At 46.0% G+C, this 19259-nt stretch overlaps 1 protein-coding gene across 3 annotated transcripts in view; it reads left to right on the top strand.

Moving 5' to 3' along the window:
* Ice1 (interactor of little elongation complex ELL subunit 1) overlaps positions 1-6676 on the top strand; it is a 49152-nt gene extending 42476 nt beyond the window's left edge. For 2 of the 3 annotated variants that reach the window (XR_382437.4, XM_030247229.1), the window contains 3 exons: positions 433-539; positions 2693-2791; positions 5552-6676. Coding sequence is in view for 2 of the 3 variants with exons in the window: in XM_030247229.1 (XP_030103089.1) it covers positions 433-539; positions 2693-2791; positions 5552-5763 (418 nt within the window). In the remaining variant the exon portion in view is untranslated. The remainder of the gene's footprint in view (positions 1-432; positions 540-2692; positions 2792-5551) is intronic. The other variant, NM_144837.3, reaches the window with a different exon arrangement.
* Positions 6677-19259: the final 12583 nt, after the last annotated feature.

The following is a 19259-nucleotide window of genomic DNA, read 5'->3' as shown; positions in this document are numbered from 1 at the left end:
CTTGCACATAGACATGGAGAAGCATGCCCCACTGAGCAAGTCCTGCATAAGGAAATGGCAGAGCTTCTATCTAGTGCCTGATCTGCATGGAGGCAGGATTTGAGTGGATTTCCCTATGAGCTCAGGGAGACAGGGCTACTCTTTCTCAGTGGCAGGAGGGGCTAGAGCTGGCATCTGTCAGAGTGCTTTGCCAGGATCCTTTCAGTGGTAGTGGAAGTACTATTCTTTCACCATGTCATCTACATCTGTAAACAGAAGGGGCTGAGGGAGCTGGAAAGCAAAGCCGGATTATAGGAGAAGAGCAGGCGCACGCACCTCATACTGTCTGCATGGGGATGGGCACACACTAGTACTGTCGTCTGCATGTGGGTGGGCACACACTAGTACTGTCTGCATGGGGATGGACATGTATCTTGTCATGCTATTTTCTAGTAAGGAGCTGTGGCCTGTGATGGATAAGTGGATCAAATACAGAAAAGGACATTCAAACATCGCGTACACCCCTGATGTCATTGTCGCGTCTGTGCTGAGACTGATTGGTAAGTCTGCGTGACAGCACCAACCCTACTTTTCCCGTTCTGCTTTCTTACCTCAGTGCTCTGGCTGTTTGTGACATTCTAAGTGTGGTGTTGACACATACACAGACAGGTTCACAAGTTATTCAGTGTCTAGAATGTCATTGTGGGCCAGTGAGCTAACAAGCGGGCAGAGGCATTAGCCGCTAAAGAGGTTTCTCTTTATCCTAGCCACTAAAGAGGGTTCTGATTAATCCCCAGGAGCCACAAATTGAATATCTTCTAAAAGTTATTTTCTTCAAAAAGCTGATTTCTTCAAAGGGCCCTTTGGGTTTCACTGAATTAAAACTCAAAGGCAATATAAGACTATTGGAGATAATGTTGGCATTTGAGTATATGCTATATGAATAAACCTTGTAAGTGTGTAGTGGGAAATACAACATCCCTGCTGATTGTCACTGTATCTACAAATTCCCTCCTTCTTCCCTGTGAACTGCACACACTAATTAATGATGCTGTGCTTAGAACATGTATAAGACATCGAAGACAGAAACTTGAGTCTGAGTGGGTACGTACGTACCTTCATGAGAATTAAGTCAAAACGTGCATGGCATCATGTTACCTAATGAGTTGGCCAAGTCAAGGCTGGAGGCATAGGTGTGGGGTCCCATACAGTCTGAGGAGGTGTCTCAGACTGTTGAGCTGAGTTCCTTGGTCAGAGGCTCTTCCTGTCATGGAGCAGGAAGAAGGCAGCCCAGAGAGCCTGTGCTGGCAAACTAAGGATTAGCTAGCGTGCGTGTATGCGTGCAAAATATAATCAATGAAAGTGAAGAGTGTTTCAGAAACCATTTTGAAAATCTGTAGATAGTCCACCTTGTTCTTCCTGAAATGGAGTCTTGCTGTGGCACCTGTTAAATTAGTCGGTTCTTTAGTTACTTGTGAAAGCTGCAGTCCACTAGTCTAGCTTTCATGGTGAAGAACTCGTTTGCTCACTCTCAGTTTTGTGATCTGCACTGTTCACCTGGGGAACAGTTGATTATGCACATCTTCCAAATGTCACCAGTACACACAGCACAGTAGTACACGTACCAGCTCATACTTGAGTACTGGAGAGCTCCTAAGTAGGGAGTCTGGTGCAAGGCGTTGAGCTCAGTTCAGTCTGGGTGTACTCTCACAACCCCCTGTGCTCGGTGTGCTGTGAGTTTGGCGTGCACTCTTGTGACCTCCATGTCACACGTGTGCACCACAGTCCAGGATGGATGGGAACTGAGAGAGCTGTGCCTTGTCCGTCAGGCATTAGCGCTAGCCAGGCAGAAGCGCCTCCTTCACCCCGTGAAAAGACGCTGCGGTTCATCTGGTGCTGCCTTTGTACTGTGACCCTCCCTCAGAGTGTGCAGTCAGCCCTGTGCTCTGTCACCATAGTCTGTTGGTAAGGCCACAGGCTTTCTCTGTTAACCTGGTAAATTTGCCTGTGTTATATTTGCCTGTGGTGACTACTACTTAAGTTCCATTTCTGCATTCCTGTCTGTCTTAGTTAGGGTCTCATCGTTTAGTTAGTGAAGAAACACTGTGACCAAAGCGACTTGGGCAGGAAAGGATTTATTTGCTCATGATTTCCATCACAGATCATCATCAAAGGAAGTCAGGACAAGAACCTGGAGGTAGGAACTGATGTGGAGGCTCTGCAGGAGTGCCGCTTACTGGCTTGCTCAGCCTGCTTTCTCAGAGAACCCAGGACCACCAATCCGTGGATGGCACCGCCCACAATGAACTAGGCCCTCCCACAGCAATCATTAATTAAGAAAATGCCTTATGGGCTTGCCTATAGCCTGATCTTATGGATGCATTTTCTCAATTGCAATTCCTTCTTCTTAGTGACTTTAGCCTATATCAATTGACATTGTAAGAAGGCAGCAGGTGTTTGTGCTTTCGCATGGGTACGAGGTGGTGAGCAGCACTCTGAGTGGCAGGGTGCATCGATTTGTGCTATGAGCCCTGTGGCCTCAGCTGTCTCACTGAGTGGTAGCCCACACTGCACTACAGGTCTTCAGGCTTAAACTATACCATGTATGGTGGGAAATGGAAAAAAATTAACAAAATAAGACATGAATTACAGTTTCCAGGAAATATTAGCCAACATTTATTGAACTCTGCTTTGCTGTGTTTTGTTACTTCAGGTCGATTAGGCCAGTTGGGTTTGAAGGAGGGGTTTCCAACTGCTGTGAAGAATATCAGCTCGGTTATTGGTATGTTCATACAACATGCTCAGGATGAAGGTAAGACTGTGGCTTTCATTACCCTTGAACTGTTCTCCCTTCATGTCCTGAGGACATGAGCCAGTCCTTCCAACTTAAATTCATGTGCTTTTGACCTTTTGTGGTGTGTTGTATCTTCAAGGGTCAGTTGCTCTGACGAGCAGTTCTTCCTCAAAAAAGGGAACTCTGCTCCAGGACTGGTGCCTTGTCATTCAGGAAGCATCCTGAGAATGGCTTACCACCTCTCACCCATGCATGTATGAGCACAAAATACCTGCTGCCTTCTTGGGTAGATAGTGTGCTAGCTAGTTCTGTGTCAACTTGACACAGACTGCAGTCATCTGAGAGGAGGAATCCACAACTGAAAAACTGCCCATGAGGCTGCCTCCTGGGCTGTATCCTCAGAGAAAACCTGCACAGCAGCCAAAGGGGAGTGTCCTGTAGCAGAGTGGGCCCTTGTGTTAACCATTATGGATTTCATGGCATATAATTTAATGTCTTATTTTTGTGGGTAAAGCTTAACTCAGAGTAACCCTTCGAATGATGAGTCTGGTGTCTCTTTTGAATATTGAGCAGTGAATGAATAATGTAAACAGCTTTGTACTAGATATACAAATTGACAGCTTAGACACCCGGTGGCACTGGGCTACTCCTAGCCACAGGTCTTTGTCTTCAGTTCTGGGTGGCAGGTCTGATGTGCGTGCCAGGCACATGAGTAGCAGCTGTAAGCAGTTTCTCTAGACACTGTCCTGCTGCTAAGGCAGTGTTCATTGCTTCCATAGGAAAGTGCTCTTGATGACAATTTGGATACTACTTGATATAAAAGGTAGTCAGGGTCATAGCTTGTAAGGTGTCTCACTAACATGTGCGGCCTGGACTGTGTTGCTGTCATGGGTGTAACCTAAAAGCCGTGTATATTAGTACATGCCTCCTAGCTCCCTGGAGGTGGAAAGGCACTGTCCTCATTTCATACACTAAATGCCAGAGGGAACAGTAAGGAGCCTGCAGTGCCTGTCACCCCTGTTGCTGCGGCCTGAGTGCTGCAGTCTGGAAACCTGCTTAAGGCTGTCAATGCCTCGTTCATGTCTCGTTGAGTCCTGACTCTGAAAAGAGCCATATGTATGCTTTTCTTGATTCTTCGGTATCAGGGAAGAAATTCTTCTAAATTCTCAATTAGAACTAACATGTAGACACATGGATTTCTCTGGCCTTTGCTTCCTATTTGAGGAGGGGAACCTTCCAGAGCTGCCCTTGGCAGAAAATGAAAATCTAAAATTTTTAAACACTGACAAAATACCAGAGCTATAAAATTCCTATCATGAATCTGCTAAATAGCATGAACGTATTAGTTTGTTATATTGGATTACCTTTGCTATGCATGTAAGGCATATATGGGTCATAAATGAATGTCATGGTTAGAGATTAATCCAATCTGTGATATGTGGATATGCATTTGCATGAGGGACACAGCCTGAAATTCTAATTTGCCTTGTTTATCCCTGCCTTGCTCATAGAAGATGGAGATACATGGCTAATAATGAACTTTAGCTCCTGAAACATTTAGAATTCAGTGAATTACATTAACTAAGTTATAAATTAATAAATTAGATTTTAAAAAGTAAACTTTTGCCAACATAATGATAATGGCACTCTGGTTAAACTACATCTGTCATAATGGCCTGGAGCCATGCTGGTCTGGAGTCACACTGGCCTAGAGCCACACTGGTCTAGAGTCAAACTGGCCTAGAGCCACACTGGTCTAGAGCCACAGTGGCCTAGAATCACACTGCCCAGGAGCCATGCTGGTCTGGAGTTATACTGGGTTTAGAGTCATGCTGCCCTGGGGCCACACTGGCTTAGAAACGCTAAGCCACACTGGTCTAGAGAAATGCTAAGCTAGAATCACACTGGCCTCTAGCCATCCTGGCCTAGAGCCACACTTGCCTAGATCTACACTGGCCTGGAGTCACACTGGCCTGGAGTTACACTGGTCTGGAGCCAAACTGACCTGGAATTAAACTGATCTGGAGTCACGCTGATCTACAGCCACACTGGTCTCGAGTCACGCTGATCTACAGCCACACTGGTCTCGAGTCTCACTGGCCTAGTGCCACACTGGCCTAGAGTCAAACTGATCTGGAGCCAAACTAACCTGCAGTTATACTGATTTGGAGCTATATTAGCCTGAAGTCACACTGGCCTAGAGTCACTGGCCTAGATCCATGCCGGCCTAGAGTCACACTAACCCAAAGCCACACTGATCTTGAGTCACACTGGCGTGGAGCCACACTGGCCTAGGCTCAAATTGGCCTGGAGTCACACTGGCTGAAGTTATTCTTGTCTGGAGTCACACTGGCTCAGAATCATAGTCTCATCTGGTGTCAGTTGACACAAGGGTAGGCTTTTGTATAAATGGACTACTTAGTAAAAATAGACTAAAGTTATTATGATTTTCATGTCTGTGCTGGAGGCTGAGCGTTTTGTGTTAGTTGGTGTTGTTAGAGGTTCCTCGTGTTTTTCCAGCTTCATGGGGTTAGAGGAGTAACCCCATGTAACTGGTAACAGCCAGTGCCCAGAGGGACAGGGAGCTCTTAGTTTTCATTTGTAGACAGGTCTTGAATGAACATTTTTGTTGTGAGACATTTTTCTTTGTAATGTGACTTTCTCATTAGTGGCCGCAAATAGTCCATGTCTGAGTAGTTTTCTTTAGGTCATACGCGGAGATGCTACCAGATGCTTTCTTTGTCGATGTATTATAACTGATTTGAAAATCCTTTTCAGATATCCCATGGGGTGTACAGCTTGCAGCTGTGTATGCCCTTTGTGACTTGAGTCCTAGCAATCCAGCAGAGATATCCAAGATTCTAGAAGCTTGGCGAACACAAACTTCCAACGCTATTCCATCCGCCATTGTCCACTGTTTGGAAGAGGTTGGCTCTCTGAGTGCTGATGGCTCGGCTGGCTGTACAAGCAAAGGAGACTCTGCACCCTGAGAGCTGGCTGTCAGCTCCCTGAGACAGGAGGCTTACCGGAAGGTCACGATCACTGCAGAGAGAAGGGCTTTAGCCAGCTCTACTGTAAAGCTCTTGCCTTCTTTCAGCAGAGAACGGCATGATGCAGATGACAGGAGCGCGCCTCGTGGTCTGATGAGGACAGAGGCAGGCAGCTGCATTTCCCCCTATACCACATGCATTTCAGTTATGACTGTATGGTCACAGACATATAGATTGTATTATTGTATCTTGGTCAAACAACAAAAACTTGAACTTAGCCCTTTTTATTTCTTTGGCTGCAAAAGTGTCCTTTTTAGTGGCTTTTAAAGGTTGAGTGGCATTTTTTATAATGATCTTAAACATACAAAAACATGGTTTGGTACCTGAGTCATTTTTAGAGTTTATGCTCAAGTAAATGGCTAGGCAAAAGCAAATTGTCTTTTAAAACAAGAACTAAGCAAGTCTCTCACTGTTGTAGCTGGAAATGGCTCCAGAGGTTTAACCACAGCATAGTGCGCAGCTACCGTAGTACCATAGTAGGACAAACTTGGTGGAAGTGTATGTGAGTGTGTTTCTTCCCATTTGTAAATGTCCTGAACCATAAATTACTATCAGGATTAACTGACAGAGCAAGACTCCCATTTGGCTGTGTAGAGATGGCCAGTCTGAGGGAGCATCAGAGCCCTGTGGGCTGTGTGCATAGGGACAGCTCTGTGGGGTGTGTGCATACAGACAGTGCTATCTATGATGTGTCTCACATTGGATGATATTCCACTTTCGGAATTTTTTTATTTGTATATAGAAATGGGTTTAATAACTCACTGTGATTCTGATTTGTCTTATATTCATCATTTCTTAAAACTCTTGTATGTGTTTTTATAATAAAAAATAAAAGCAAGCCATACACACTGTTGTGATTGTTTTATGTGGTGCTTGATGTCCCATCTGTAGTGCGGATGAAGATGTGTCCCAGACTGTGGAGTGTCAAATGGTTCTGTGTAGACTTCGCTATTCAGTTATAATTGCTGTCTATAAAGTCACACCTGACAATGGTTCTGGTGACTTGCATCTGTGTCTTAAGTAGCTTTCACAAACATGAGTGAGTGGGTTGCCCCTTTGGAAGTTCTTCTTTAGTGCCTCCTTCTGCCTATGCTCTGAGCTAGTGCTCAACGAGCCTGTTAAGAGAGAGCCATATTCTCAATGGGTAAGTCTCTTAAGTCATCACCCACTGGACCTGGCAGTGATGGGTCTGTAATCACAGAGAAGGGGCACAGACGTCAGCATGAGATCTAGGTCCTCTGAGGAGGTAAAGTTGGAAGGACCCAGAAGAGCATCTAACAAGAAGAGGGAGTAGTCGCATTCCTCCTGGAAAGTGAAGGTAGTCCTGCTGAGGGTGAGAAGGTGTGGGGCCCAAATGCAAGTGACTGTCCATGGGATCCTCTTCCACAGCAGCCTGCAGGGCACTTAAGGCTGGGCTGCAGGTCTCACTGTTTAGCCCTAGCCTCCAGAGGTGTGGGGCTGCTGAAGGGTAAAGGATGCTCTGGGCACGCCCAGAAAGGCAGATTGACATAGGTCCTCAACAGGTACAGGAGGAAGAGGGGGTGCAAGATATTCAACTGTTGGTGGCCTTGAGCTCCCCCCCCCCCCCCCCAATAAGCAAAATTAGAGATCAGGGCAGAGATTTGGGGATCAGTAGCTGATGGAAGCAAGCGCTGACTTGCTCATTCGTATTCATATCCTCCGATTTTTCCTTCCTCACTCTTTCCCTCCTCTTCCTTCCCCTCCCATCTGTCTCCTCATCTAGAGAGAGCTTCGCCTCGGCCCTCCTGAATGGAAGGTGGGACAGAGTGGAAGAAAGCACAAGGTCCCCATTGCTAGGTAAAGCATTGAAGCATCTGTTGGTGAGTGGTGGCCTGTCGAGGTGGCAAATAAGTGGGAAGGGAGAGGCCTCGCTTCCTGTGTCTTGAGTGTCCAGGAGTTGGGCATCTAGATGTTTCCACAGACAGTGGCTTCTCCAGTCCAGTAGTACCAGTTCCAGCACAGACTCCATCCATCCATCCATCCATCCATCCATCCATCCATCCATCCATCCACATGGACAGAAGTCACCCATGGTGCTGTATGACTCTCTGCAGGCCAAGTAGCTTTAGGCTGATGAATCCTGGTACCCAGCAGAGTATAGATGGAGGCTTTTATCATCCTGACTGAAAAGTGAAACTGTGTGGAGACAAATGGACTGGACGTACCTGCTGGCCCTCCGAAGACCTCCAGGGTCATGGTGCAATATATCCTTGGAGCTGTCACATCAGTGAAGGTGGTCATTTGTGGTTTTTTCCTCATTATAAAAGATGGGGCTGTGCAGCTCATCAAATGCCACTGTGGAAGGAGGATGGATTTGAATTGTGGCCACCAGAGGGTGCTGCAGACCATCTTGTAAGCAGAGCCAGGTGACTAGGTGGCTGCTCATCAGGAAAGCACTTTCCTACTCCTAAGCTACTAGTTTGGCTTCTTGGGCCCATTATGTCTAAGGTACATGGGGGTCAGGTGGGTGACAAGGTAACAGGTTCAAATAATTTTTAACAGTTCAGTCAAATTCTCTCTGGTGATGGTTAAAAATAATCACAAAATAAAACACTTGAGGGCAAAACCCCAGATGTCCAGGCGTATTACTGGCTGTGGGCAGGTGTGGCACTCTGGCCTGATGGAGCCGTTCAGAGGAAAAGAGCTTCTCACATGTTCTGACATGCTCCTATAGGAAGCAGTTAAAGTGTGACTAGCACTTACGGGTACCTTGCAGCAGAGATGAGACAAAGGCTTTAATGAGGCAGTTCTAGAAGCTGAATTTCTAGAGTAAGGAAGGAACTAACTTTAAGCCATTTCTGCGCCCTGTCCGACACTTCCTCGTGAATGACTATGAACCCTGGACACCCCTTTCCTGCCTTTCTAAACAAAGTATTAACAGATGCTATTTTTATACCAAGGCATTACCTTCTTAATGTTCTTTGACCACCCCTCCTTTGTCATCAGTGTGTTTACCACTGGTAAGTAATTTCTGCGTGCAGCTGAAGACAAAGTCAAAGGCCAGAGAATTCCATATGGGTGGCATGGGTGCAGCATTTATGAAGGACTCTGCTTCATGGAGGAGGTTAGATCTTCAGCAGGCTCGGCGAGATACACCCCTGGGTTCCTCCTGCTACCAGCCTCTCTACTGTGCCAGCCCCAGCCCTTCCCCAGTTCCTGCTGGGACTCACAGGCCAGCCTACCACTTCTGTAGAGGATGAAGCCCGTGAAGATCTCTGGGTAGGTTCAAGACACACATCCCTGCAGATGAAACTGAACCAGCTGGGTGCTGAAGAACGTATCAGTGTCAACAAAGCACGGTTACCATTACCAGCAATTGATGTTAAATTGAATTAGGAAAGACTGGCCATTTTCTTTCTCAAATGGGAGCAAGAAAATGATACCGCCATTCACTGCCATTCTAGAAGTCCTAGACCAGGGGGATCAGACTGGTGAAAGAAGAAAATAGCAGTAAGATTGGAAAAGAGGAAGGTCACTGTCACTGCACATAATGTGACTGTAAACAGAGATCTACAAAAAAAAAAGAAGTGTTAGGACTAAAGAATGCACAAATCTCAAAACAAAGAAAATAGCATTCAAAGTTCAGTAATACTGCCTTTGCCGACCATGGGATATCTGAAGCAAATCAGGACAACACCACCAAAGGCAATAAGGTCAACAAAAGAAATGAAAAATCTAAACACCCCAAAAAGAAGTTTTTGATGCATACAGATAGAAAGGCTACCCTGTGTTCACAGGGTCCAAAAATCACTACTGTAAAAATCTCTGAAATCCGTTGCAATCTAGAACAAACAGGACATTCTATACAATTGTACAACCTCTAGTCTGAACTCTCTGTTCAGAGCCACAGAAACCTCCAAATAGGAAAGCAGTCTTGAGCATAAAGAACAATGCAGAAGGCATTGTGCTGCCTTAGCATAAAGCACTATCAAGCTGTGGTAGTCAACACATGATGGTACTAATGTGAAAACAGACTCACAGATCAATGAGAGAAATCTGCAATCAGACTCCCACATCTAAACCAGCTCAACATAGTTATGAAAGAGCACAGTGGGGAAAAGTCAACAGGTCGTGTTGGGAATGGGATATTTATGTTTACTAGTTAGAAAAATAAAACAGATGGAAAATCATAAAACAAACTAGTCAATGAAAACTAGAAAACACTTCAGGACACTGGAATAGATGGGTTTTGGGGAGATTGCTGGCTTTTTTTTTTCTTATCAGATCTCAAAAACATAGGCAAGCAAAACACAATAACTTATAATAGGGATCACATCAAAGTCAACTATGTAGCAATGACACAGCCTGAAGAAATGACCTACAGAATGGAAGGCCTCACCTACAAGTGCATCAATCCCGGCTAAATATGAAGAGCATGCAAGGAAGTAAGAAGGTGGCATCCAAGTAAAGAGTTTCTTTTCTCGTTGCTAAGATAAACACTAGATATGAAGCAACTTGGGAGAGGGGGGATATTTCTACGGCAATCCAAAGGGGCACCGTCCACTGTGGTGGGGAAGGCATAGCGGCAGGAGGGTGAAGTATCTGGCCACATTGCATGCACAACCAGTAAGCAAAGGTTGCTGAAGGCATATGATTAGCTCATAACTCCTTATTCATTCTGAGCCCCCAGCTCATGGAAATGGTGCCAACCGTACATAGAGTGGGTCTTAGCATCTCAGCTGACCTCATTAATCTATATCCCACATAGACACGCCTAGAGATCGGTCTCCATGGTGACTCTGAATCCCATCAAATGGACAATCAAGATTAATCATTACACCCATTAAAAATGGGCAAGCCGCCCAAACAGATGTCTCTCAGAAGGTGTGGGAATGTCTGATAGATACACGATAAAATGGTCACTACTAATCGCCAGAAAAATGTAGGTCAAAGTCAAAGGAAGCTGTCTCTCACTCCATCCCAATATATGTGTCTATTGCCAGTGAAACCGGATGATAGGGTAATGAGTGTGGCTTGAAATCAACATTCCGGTAAGGATGTTCTTAAAGCTTGAGACCATTCCTGGGGAATATGCCCCCCCTCCCCCAAATAAAAATGGAATCAGCCTATTGCAAAGACAGCTGCACCCTCTGGTCCACAGTTCCATTTACGGTGACCAGGAGCTACAAACAAGCCCAAGCATCCACCAGCTGATCAGCTGATGTGCAAAGAAACTATATGCATATGAGAGAATAGGATGTATGCTCAAAGAATCGTGTTGCTGTGACTGGATAAAACTGGATGTTGTGTTAAGTGAACTTAGGTGCAGAAAAACCAAGTTCCATGATGTCCTGTGGGGCATAGAAAAGCTGCTTATATAAGCTGAGAGTAAAGTGATGATGGGCAGAGAGGAGAGTCTGTGGGGTGCTGCTGCTCAGCACGTAACTGACTACCAATGATGACAGGGTATGTGTCTGACTTATCCCAAACATTGTACAGTTTACACTCACGCCACACTTTCTCATACATGGGGATACCTTAAAAATTAAATCTAAAATAGTAAGCAAACCCTCAAATTAGAATTGGGTCCAGCTGCTGGTACTTTGAAATGCAAACACATTCCTTATGAGATGCTAGGAGGCAAGTTTGCAGAAGAAGCAAGTGTTTGATGCTGGCTGCAGAGCCACCTCTGAGGTGGTTGCTGTGTATCCACTGCAGAATAGAGATGGTGAAGTGTGGCTTAAGCAAACAGTATCCACTCAGAATGTGCCCAACAGGCATGTCATAAATCTACTAAGGAAACCTATAGGGCCCTCCTTCCTGGCCCTTTCGTTTTGCATTTGTAGAGAATGGAGTTCAACCCTCATCACATCAGCCATGGTCCAGAGTCATATTTCTCTGTTTGTGACACTTGTTTGATAATGAGAAAAATAAAATTTCTGGGTCTTGCTATGATTTTGTGTAACTTTAAGTTTTATTATCCCTTTTAGGATTTTATATAGCACTTGCAGCCTCCCTCTCCTTCACCACCCCCAACACACAGTGCCTTATTCTCTGCATTTTAACTGGTGTGCGCCTCTCTAAGAGTCTCCGTTACTTCCTTAATTAACGGTGAGAGTGTCACTCACCTGGACAGATGCAGAACAGATAAAAGACATGTTGGCTTAGGAAGCAGCAATAGTGGCTCTCCTCTCAGCTCTGGCCTCTCCAGCTATGGGTTGGCTAGCTGCACAGAGCCAGGCATGGATGGATTCCTACCTATTGAGTGGGCCTTGGTCCAACTAGACAACTGTTCCCTCAGTTGATAACACCTGCAATGCAACCCCTAAACTTAAGTCTGGCAACTCACTTTTAAAGAGGAACCTTGGTGAGGCATGGGAAATTAAGCAAGATAAAAATCCAGAAAGCAATCCCTCTTTCACGTTTCCTCCAGCTCTTTACATGTGTATCCCCCTTTAAAGGCACATCCCTGTAAAGGCACACACCCTTTAAAGGCACACCCTCTTAAAAGCCTATCCCCTTTAAATGCGTACCCCCTTTAAAAGTATACCTCCTTTAAAGGCACTCAAGAAAACAAAAACAAAAGCAAAAAAAAAAAAACCAATCCATCTGGCAGTATTTCAGTTTTTCACAAGTTCTACGTCATGTCCTGTTCATTCAAACTCTACAGTATGGCTGAGCTCTTGCACAGAAAGGACTTTGTGTAGACATATAAAGACTTTGTGTAGACAGAACCCTCAAGACAGAGATCCCGGTGCCTGGCCACCCAAGGCTTTTATTTTCTTTAGTTTTGCATTGTTATTGGTAGTTCCTACAAGCCTTTTTAGTGGAAAATCTGCCTTGGCAACCTAGACTTCCCAGCAGGGGGCACTCTGCACCTTGGTCTGGAGGCCACCACTGAGAACACATTAGGAAACAAAAGGTCCTTCAGACAATCTACCTCCATTGTCGTCCTCCTTCCCCTATCTCTTATGCATCTGTTTGCTGTGTTGGGGGTCAAACCCAGAGCCTTTCCCATGTTAGGAAAGAGTCCACTGCTGTGGCCAGGTGTAGATGATGTGAAGAATTTCTTCAGAAGTAAAGCAGATATGACCAGGCCTCTAAGGATCCAGGGAGGGACCTCAGAGGTAGCATTGAGACTTTAGATGTCTCTTTAAGCATGGTTACAGTGTGGCTTCCTTGGAATTCTCACAGACAGTGGCTTGGATGGTTCAGGTGCAGAATGAGTTGGAGACAGGCCTCTGACCTCATGCTCGTATGTAGCAAAGTCGTAGCAAGACAGGTCAACCACAATAGTTTTTGAGACATAGTCCCACTCTGTAGCCCAGGCTGTGCTTGAAGTCACTGTGTAGTCCAGGTTGGTCTCCTACTCATTCCTTCTGTGCCTCCTCAGCGGACTAAGGGTATGAGCTGCCTCACAAGGCTGTCAATAGTCTTTAATAATTGTCATTCAAAACATCGTGTGAGCCTTAACACTCAGAAGGAATACAAAGTCCTGAAGGAATAGTCATTGTCCCATTGCACAGGGAGAGTCTGACATTGTGGCATCTCACAGAACTAGCAAGTATCCTACCAGAATGGGAAAGTTTAGGTTGCTTTGCTTTGCCTTAACTTTGGTTTGTGTCTGTTGACTGTGAGTGAGGGTGAGCCAGGGTCCGGTTCATACAGAGTATCACAGCACACCTCATTAACTATTGAAGTTGCTTCAGGCTGTAGTTCAATGACCCTCTCAACTTCGCTGCAGGAGAGAGAATGCAAACTCTCTTCTAACCAAGTAATACAACCCCTCTGTCTTCCTCAGGGCAGATTGTTGTCCTACACCTGCTTCTAGAGCCTGAGGCGTGAGCAGACTACAACTTGGTGGCAGCAGAGTCTCTTAAAAGGCACTTGCTGCAGAGCTCGCTTTCTGGGCCTCACAACCTGTTCACCAAAGGCAAGATGTGTTTCCAGGGCCCACATCTGGGCATTTCAGGTAACTGAACAAGGCTAGGCGAACAGGTGTGGAGAGGCTTGTGGCTTGCTTGGCAGCTGGCTCCTCCATCTTCTGGAGACAGAAAGATGCTATTTATTCTGCCCAGGTAAGTGGATTTGGGCTGACCACAGGAAGCAAATTGGTTCCATAAAGACAAGAGCATGGTCTGTTTGCTTGTCTTAGGTCCTGCACACAGCCCAGCTGTGTGAAACATCACTGTAGCATATGAGCTAGAGGAGTGAGAGACGGGACACAGACAATGTCTGTCTGTCAATACAGAAATCACCCTTTTGATGCATTCTGCTCAGAACCCCACCATGTGTGCCACTCCTGAGGTGTGTCCTTCCCCTACAGAAGATGACTTCCATCTCAAAATAGATGATACCTCATCTCGCAGGATCCCTGTGTAATTTCAGAAGTGAGTCAGCACGTTGCTTCTAAATTAACTCAGTCTCACACAGATTTAGTCAATCAAAGATTCACTCACAAGATCCCAAGCAATAGTTAAATAACAATGTCTAGTCATCTGAGATAATTATTTCTTCTCAGTAATTAGTTTCAAATTAGAAATCAAGGTGGAGATTTTTATTGTTTGAATTATTTGAAGTTGAATGTGGATAATAGAGTTTGTAGAAATGATACATTTTTTAAATTTAGTCTTACTTTTCTAGCAACGTGACTCATTGGTGGAGATTGGCCTGGCATTCATTCACAAGGCCCAGGGCATGTCCTCAGCACTGCTAAAGAGATAGATAGGTAAATAATAGCCATCTGCATTCATCTTAACACTTACAGATCCTTCAATACAGATTGCGTAGAAATCATGTCAACACTTCATTTTTCTCCCGCTGTGATGGAGGAGTGGCCTGAAAATGGACTAGCACTGCCCCTTCTGTTCTGCACAGCAGACCTGGTGATGGAGAGGCTCCTCAGCTAACACGTTGGGCCTCATCTCTTACCCTGAGTCTGAATGTGCACAGTTAACATGGCCATGTGGTGGTATGAACAACATGGTTGACAGCAGGACTGACAGGCAGAGGAGGAGGGATTCCCACCGAGATTCCATGCAACACTGAGTACCAGATGGTAATTGTGCCCTGCATAGGTGAACTGGCAGAAAGTAAAGGAGTTTCTTAGAGGTGAGAAAGGACAGGGAAGGGGTGACCACAGAGGGAGTGCTGGAGCTAGAACAGGTTGCTCTTGTGGGGAAAGAGCTGGGGAGCTGGGCAAGCAGCTGCTCTGCTCACTGGTTGGCATCGTTGGCCCAGCGGCAGCTGGATGTGGTGGTGGTACAGGCTGGTAATTCTACAACTCGGAGGGCACGGAGAAAGACTGGGAATTCAGGGCCTTCCTGGGAGACCTTGTACCACAAAAAAAAAAAGGGAGAAAGGATTGTTATAGACAAACTTTCAAGGATCATGGCTTCACATACCTACAAATGTGAAAACATGAGAAGCCCGAGAAAATGCCCAGGACAACCAACAGAAACGACTGTGTATGGGGTCAAGAGACTGCATTTGTTATGTTTATGTATCAGGCTCAGAATACAAAGCAGCAGGGATCTCAGTGTGTTTAGAGGTTAATACGGGCATGAGGAGGAGAGCGTGCCAGAAGGAGAGATTATAAAAATTTTAAGAAGCTTGAAGGACAATATGAAGCTCCTAGAAACACAAAGACATGCTTCAAATTATAAGGCTAAAATGCAGTATAAAAAAATAACCACACACACACTAGTGCTCTCACAGACACACTACTAAAACATGCCTCACACACATACACACCACATACACACAGGCAGGGACACACACACACACTTGACTTAAATGTCACAAAATCATGTGTTTTTTTTATGTGAATGTTAGGGCTTGTGTGGAAAAAAAAAAATGAACTCCAGTCTAGAAATGGGGCAGTTTCTTCTGATGCCCAGAGCTACACTCACTCTTGTAGGAGCAATAGAGAAGTCTTCTGTGTGCAAGGGCAAGGGGACTTGATGTGAACTTAAGCAAACATAATTATAGCACAGGTTATAATTCTAGGGAATCCCTCAAATGGCTAGCCCTCTCCTCAGTCCTCATCTCAAGTCCAGGATGCCAAAGACTAGATAAGATTGAGAGCCCCCAATTCTACAACTTCTCACTAAAGCAGGTCAGGAGGGTGCATGCTGAGGACAAAGGCCATTGGTACCCTGAGCACAAATGGACCCAAGAGCCTTCTGCCTGGGAGCAACAGACTTGCCTGAGGTTGCAGGTGGGCACACAGAGCAAGCTCCCCACAGAGGCCCAGAGGGGAAGCGCAGGCTTCACCCCCCCCCCCCCCCCGTCCTGTGCACCACAGTGAGATGTCTCCTGACCTGGCAGCTGGTGATTTCAGTAACTGGAAGAAAAAAATGTTAATTCTGCAAGTGCTGAGAAACTAAGTATTCCAAAGTGGGAAATGCTGAGCCAGCTTACACAGTGTGTGAAGGTGGCTCCCTATTCCGTCCTGCGGGATTCAGTTATTCGTGGGTGCGAGGGGGACTGCAAACCTGAAGAAAATGAGATTGGAAGAGAAAAGAGAAGCGAAGACCAAGTAGAGTGTTACCTATCAAGGTCTCCGTTTATTAGGCTGAAATGCTGGGTTTTAAAGCATACATCGAGGGGAATAGGGAGGGGTTGAGGGGGAATTAACAAAGAACAAAGAAGTGGGCATCAGGGGCCAAAGTCAGGCGACAGGCGGTGGGCACTCTGCATCTTATCTCCAGAACATAGATCCTCCTTAACAGCCTTGGGGTGTCAGGCCGGGCTCAGATGTAACTCATGTCCTTGGAAGTCATGAGAGTCAGGAAGAGATAGGGAAGAGGGGACTATAATTCAGCTTTTACAGCCTCAGGTGCCAGGAAGGGAACAGGGAGGAGGGAGTGACAACCGGCTCCTAGCACGAGACTATTTGGCTTGTCAGGGTGGGAGATTGTGAAGGGCTCGCTTTCTCATGGTATGGTCTCTAACAGCTCCCTAGAGAAGCAAATATTTGTCCAAAAGCTCAGACCCAGCTGGACTACAGATCAGGATTAATTAAAGTAAAACTTCCTTCAGCAGCCAAGTTCTGATGTCTCAGGAGACAACAGTGGCTAGCCGAAGCAGTCTCTGTGGCCCATGAGTTGGAATTGTTTGGTAAATGTTCCTACAATATCCAGGACTAGATGACATGATCTACTGAATAATGTCTAGCGTGTCCAAGGACATGTGAGACCTCAGCAATGCGCCATGAAATGGGACATGTGTCGTTAGAAGTGAAGAGTCTGCGGGCTGCAGAAGGAACTGACTCAGCAGATTAGCCTAGGAACTCTAGGGCTGGCTAATGAGTGTGTTCCTGCTTTTCGGTTCTGTGAGCAAATCCCTGACAAGGAACAAATTAAGGGAGGAAGGGTTTATTTTGGATCTCGGGACAGAGTCCATCATGCCAGGGAAAGCAGGGAGGTTGGAGTGGCCCTTGGCTGTCATGGAGGAAGCATGAGGGAGGCTGCTTGTTCACATAATAATTCACATCTGTGTGAATTAGAAAGCAGAGAGATGGCTCTGGTTCTCAGCTGTCCGGCCCACCCCCTTTTATTCAGTACAAGCACCAAAAGCCATGGGATGCTGTGCACCTACTGAACCCCGCACAGACACAGTGGAGTCAAGCCTTGTTCATGCCCTAGGCATTTATCAGCCCACTCAGTCATGATGTCTCACACTTGTAATCTCAGCACTAGGGAGGCTGAGGCAAGAGGATTGCCAGGACGGTAAGGCCAATCTAGGCTAAAGAGTCCTGAAAGGCGAAGGCAAACAAAGGACAAGAAAAGCAAACACAGACATTAGTGAAAGATAGCACTGACTTAAGCAGAAGGCCCTGGGATACAGCACAATGGCATTTAACATGGAAGGAGAAGAGAAAACTGGATAACGTTCAATGAGGGATCACTGAGAGCAAAACTGGTGAAAGACATCAATCCACAGATTCAAAGCACCCAGAAAATGCCAATGAGGACAGAGAAAGCCATTGGGAATGCCTGAAGTGACTGCTGGAAACCAGAACTGAGCTGCAAAGAGAGAATGACCAGGGAAGTCACAGGAATGAGCACGGGCGGCAAGGAAGCTGTGAGCCACAGGAAAGTGCATGGGGTGGCAAGGAAGCTGTGAGCACTGTTTTCAGCAGAGACGTCACCAGAAACTCTGAAAACCCATCTTGAAAGTACTAAAAAGGCACATGAGTGTGAACACACACCAGCACCAACCTGGAATTCTCTATCCTGCACAAACTGGCCTCAAATGTGAAGATGAGCTCCAATATTACCTACCGTGAAATACAACTTCTGAAATGAGATTACAGAAAGCAAGTGTATCATCGATGACCAGTAGTCACTGGTGCTATTGATTGCCAGCAATTGATTACACAGAGGAGTGTAATGGGGCAGGGGGTGGGGATAGGCTTAGGTCTTACTCCGCTGAGTGTGAGGGACCCCTGCACTGATGATCCTGACTGTAGCTACTGCCTCTCTCCTAATTATGATGCCTTGCTGCCGTGTGTAAGCTGTGATCATGGAGGGCATGGAGTCTCTGGATGGCAAATGTACATGAGTCTAGTCTTCTCCTGGAATAAAAATAGTTAAATGGGGCAAAATGAGCACATGTTCAAAAGACAAAAGGTAAGAGAATTTCCTCCCATCATTTCTCTCCAAGCATCACTGGAATAAATTTCTTCAGCTGGAGAGACAATTACATAATTCCAAACCTGAGTCCTTTGGGAGCAATGGAGAGCCTAGAATGGCACACATTTGTGAATATATGAGCACTGAGTAATGTGAGACTCTGTTCATCACTGTCTGTCTGTCTGTCTGTCTGACTGCCTGTCCATCTGCACCCTCTCCCTCCTGGTGTGTGTGTGTGTGTGTGTGTGTGTGTGTGTGTGTGTGTGTATGTGAGTGTGTGTGTCTCAGACCTACATGTAGCCCCAGCAACTGCACCCTGAATTTCCACACAGCCATCCTTGCAGCTTCCACAAGAATGTCGACTTAGGAATCAAAAACACCCTCCTACCTAGTCTCCATCTCTGTTTCCTGTTCACCCGAGGCTTAGAATGAGGTAGAGGCTATCAACTGCCATGTGCCTTCGTGTCCCGGGCGTTCTGCCTGTGCACATGTAGAGCCTGGGCTGAATCCGCTGAAACCAAGAACCAAAAACTTCCCACCCCTTTGCTTCTTTCTGCCAGACATTCAATCATAGAGATATAAGGTCCGAGTACTGCTGTCTGTCTGTGTGGCATTCGTCTGTCAGTAGATCTGTCTGTGGCTCTGTCACCTACCCTGTGTTCTGTCTCTGTGTCTGTCGCCCATCTGTCAGTAGGTCTCTCTATGGACTATTGCCTATATTATGTTGTGATTCTTAAGACCACCTCTCCCTACCTAGTTATGGAAGACTGAGACCAGCACACTGGCCACACCCCCCTGCACCAGTCACTCATCCAGACTCAGGGAGACGGGTGGCCT

The sequence above is a fragment of the Mus musculus genome, chromosome 13, assembly GCF_000001635.26.
Source record: "Mus musculus strain C57BL/6J chromosome 13, GRCm38.p6 C57BL/6J".
NCBI classification, from domain to species: Eukaryota; Metazoa; Chordata; class Mammalia; order Rodentia; family Muridae; genus Mus; species Mus musculus.
The sequence above is the reverse complement of the archived record's forward strand: the minus strand, read 5'-3'. Positions and strand labels throughout refer to the sequence as shown.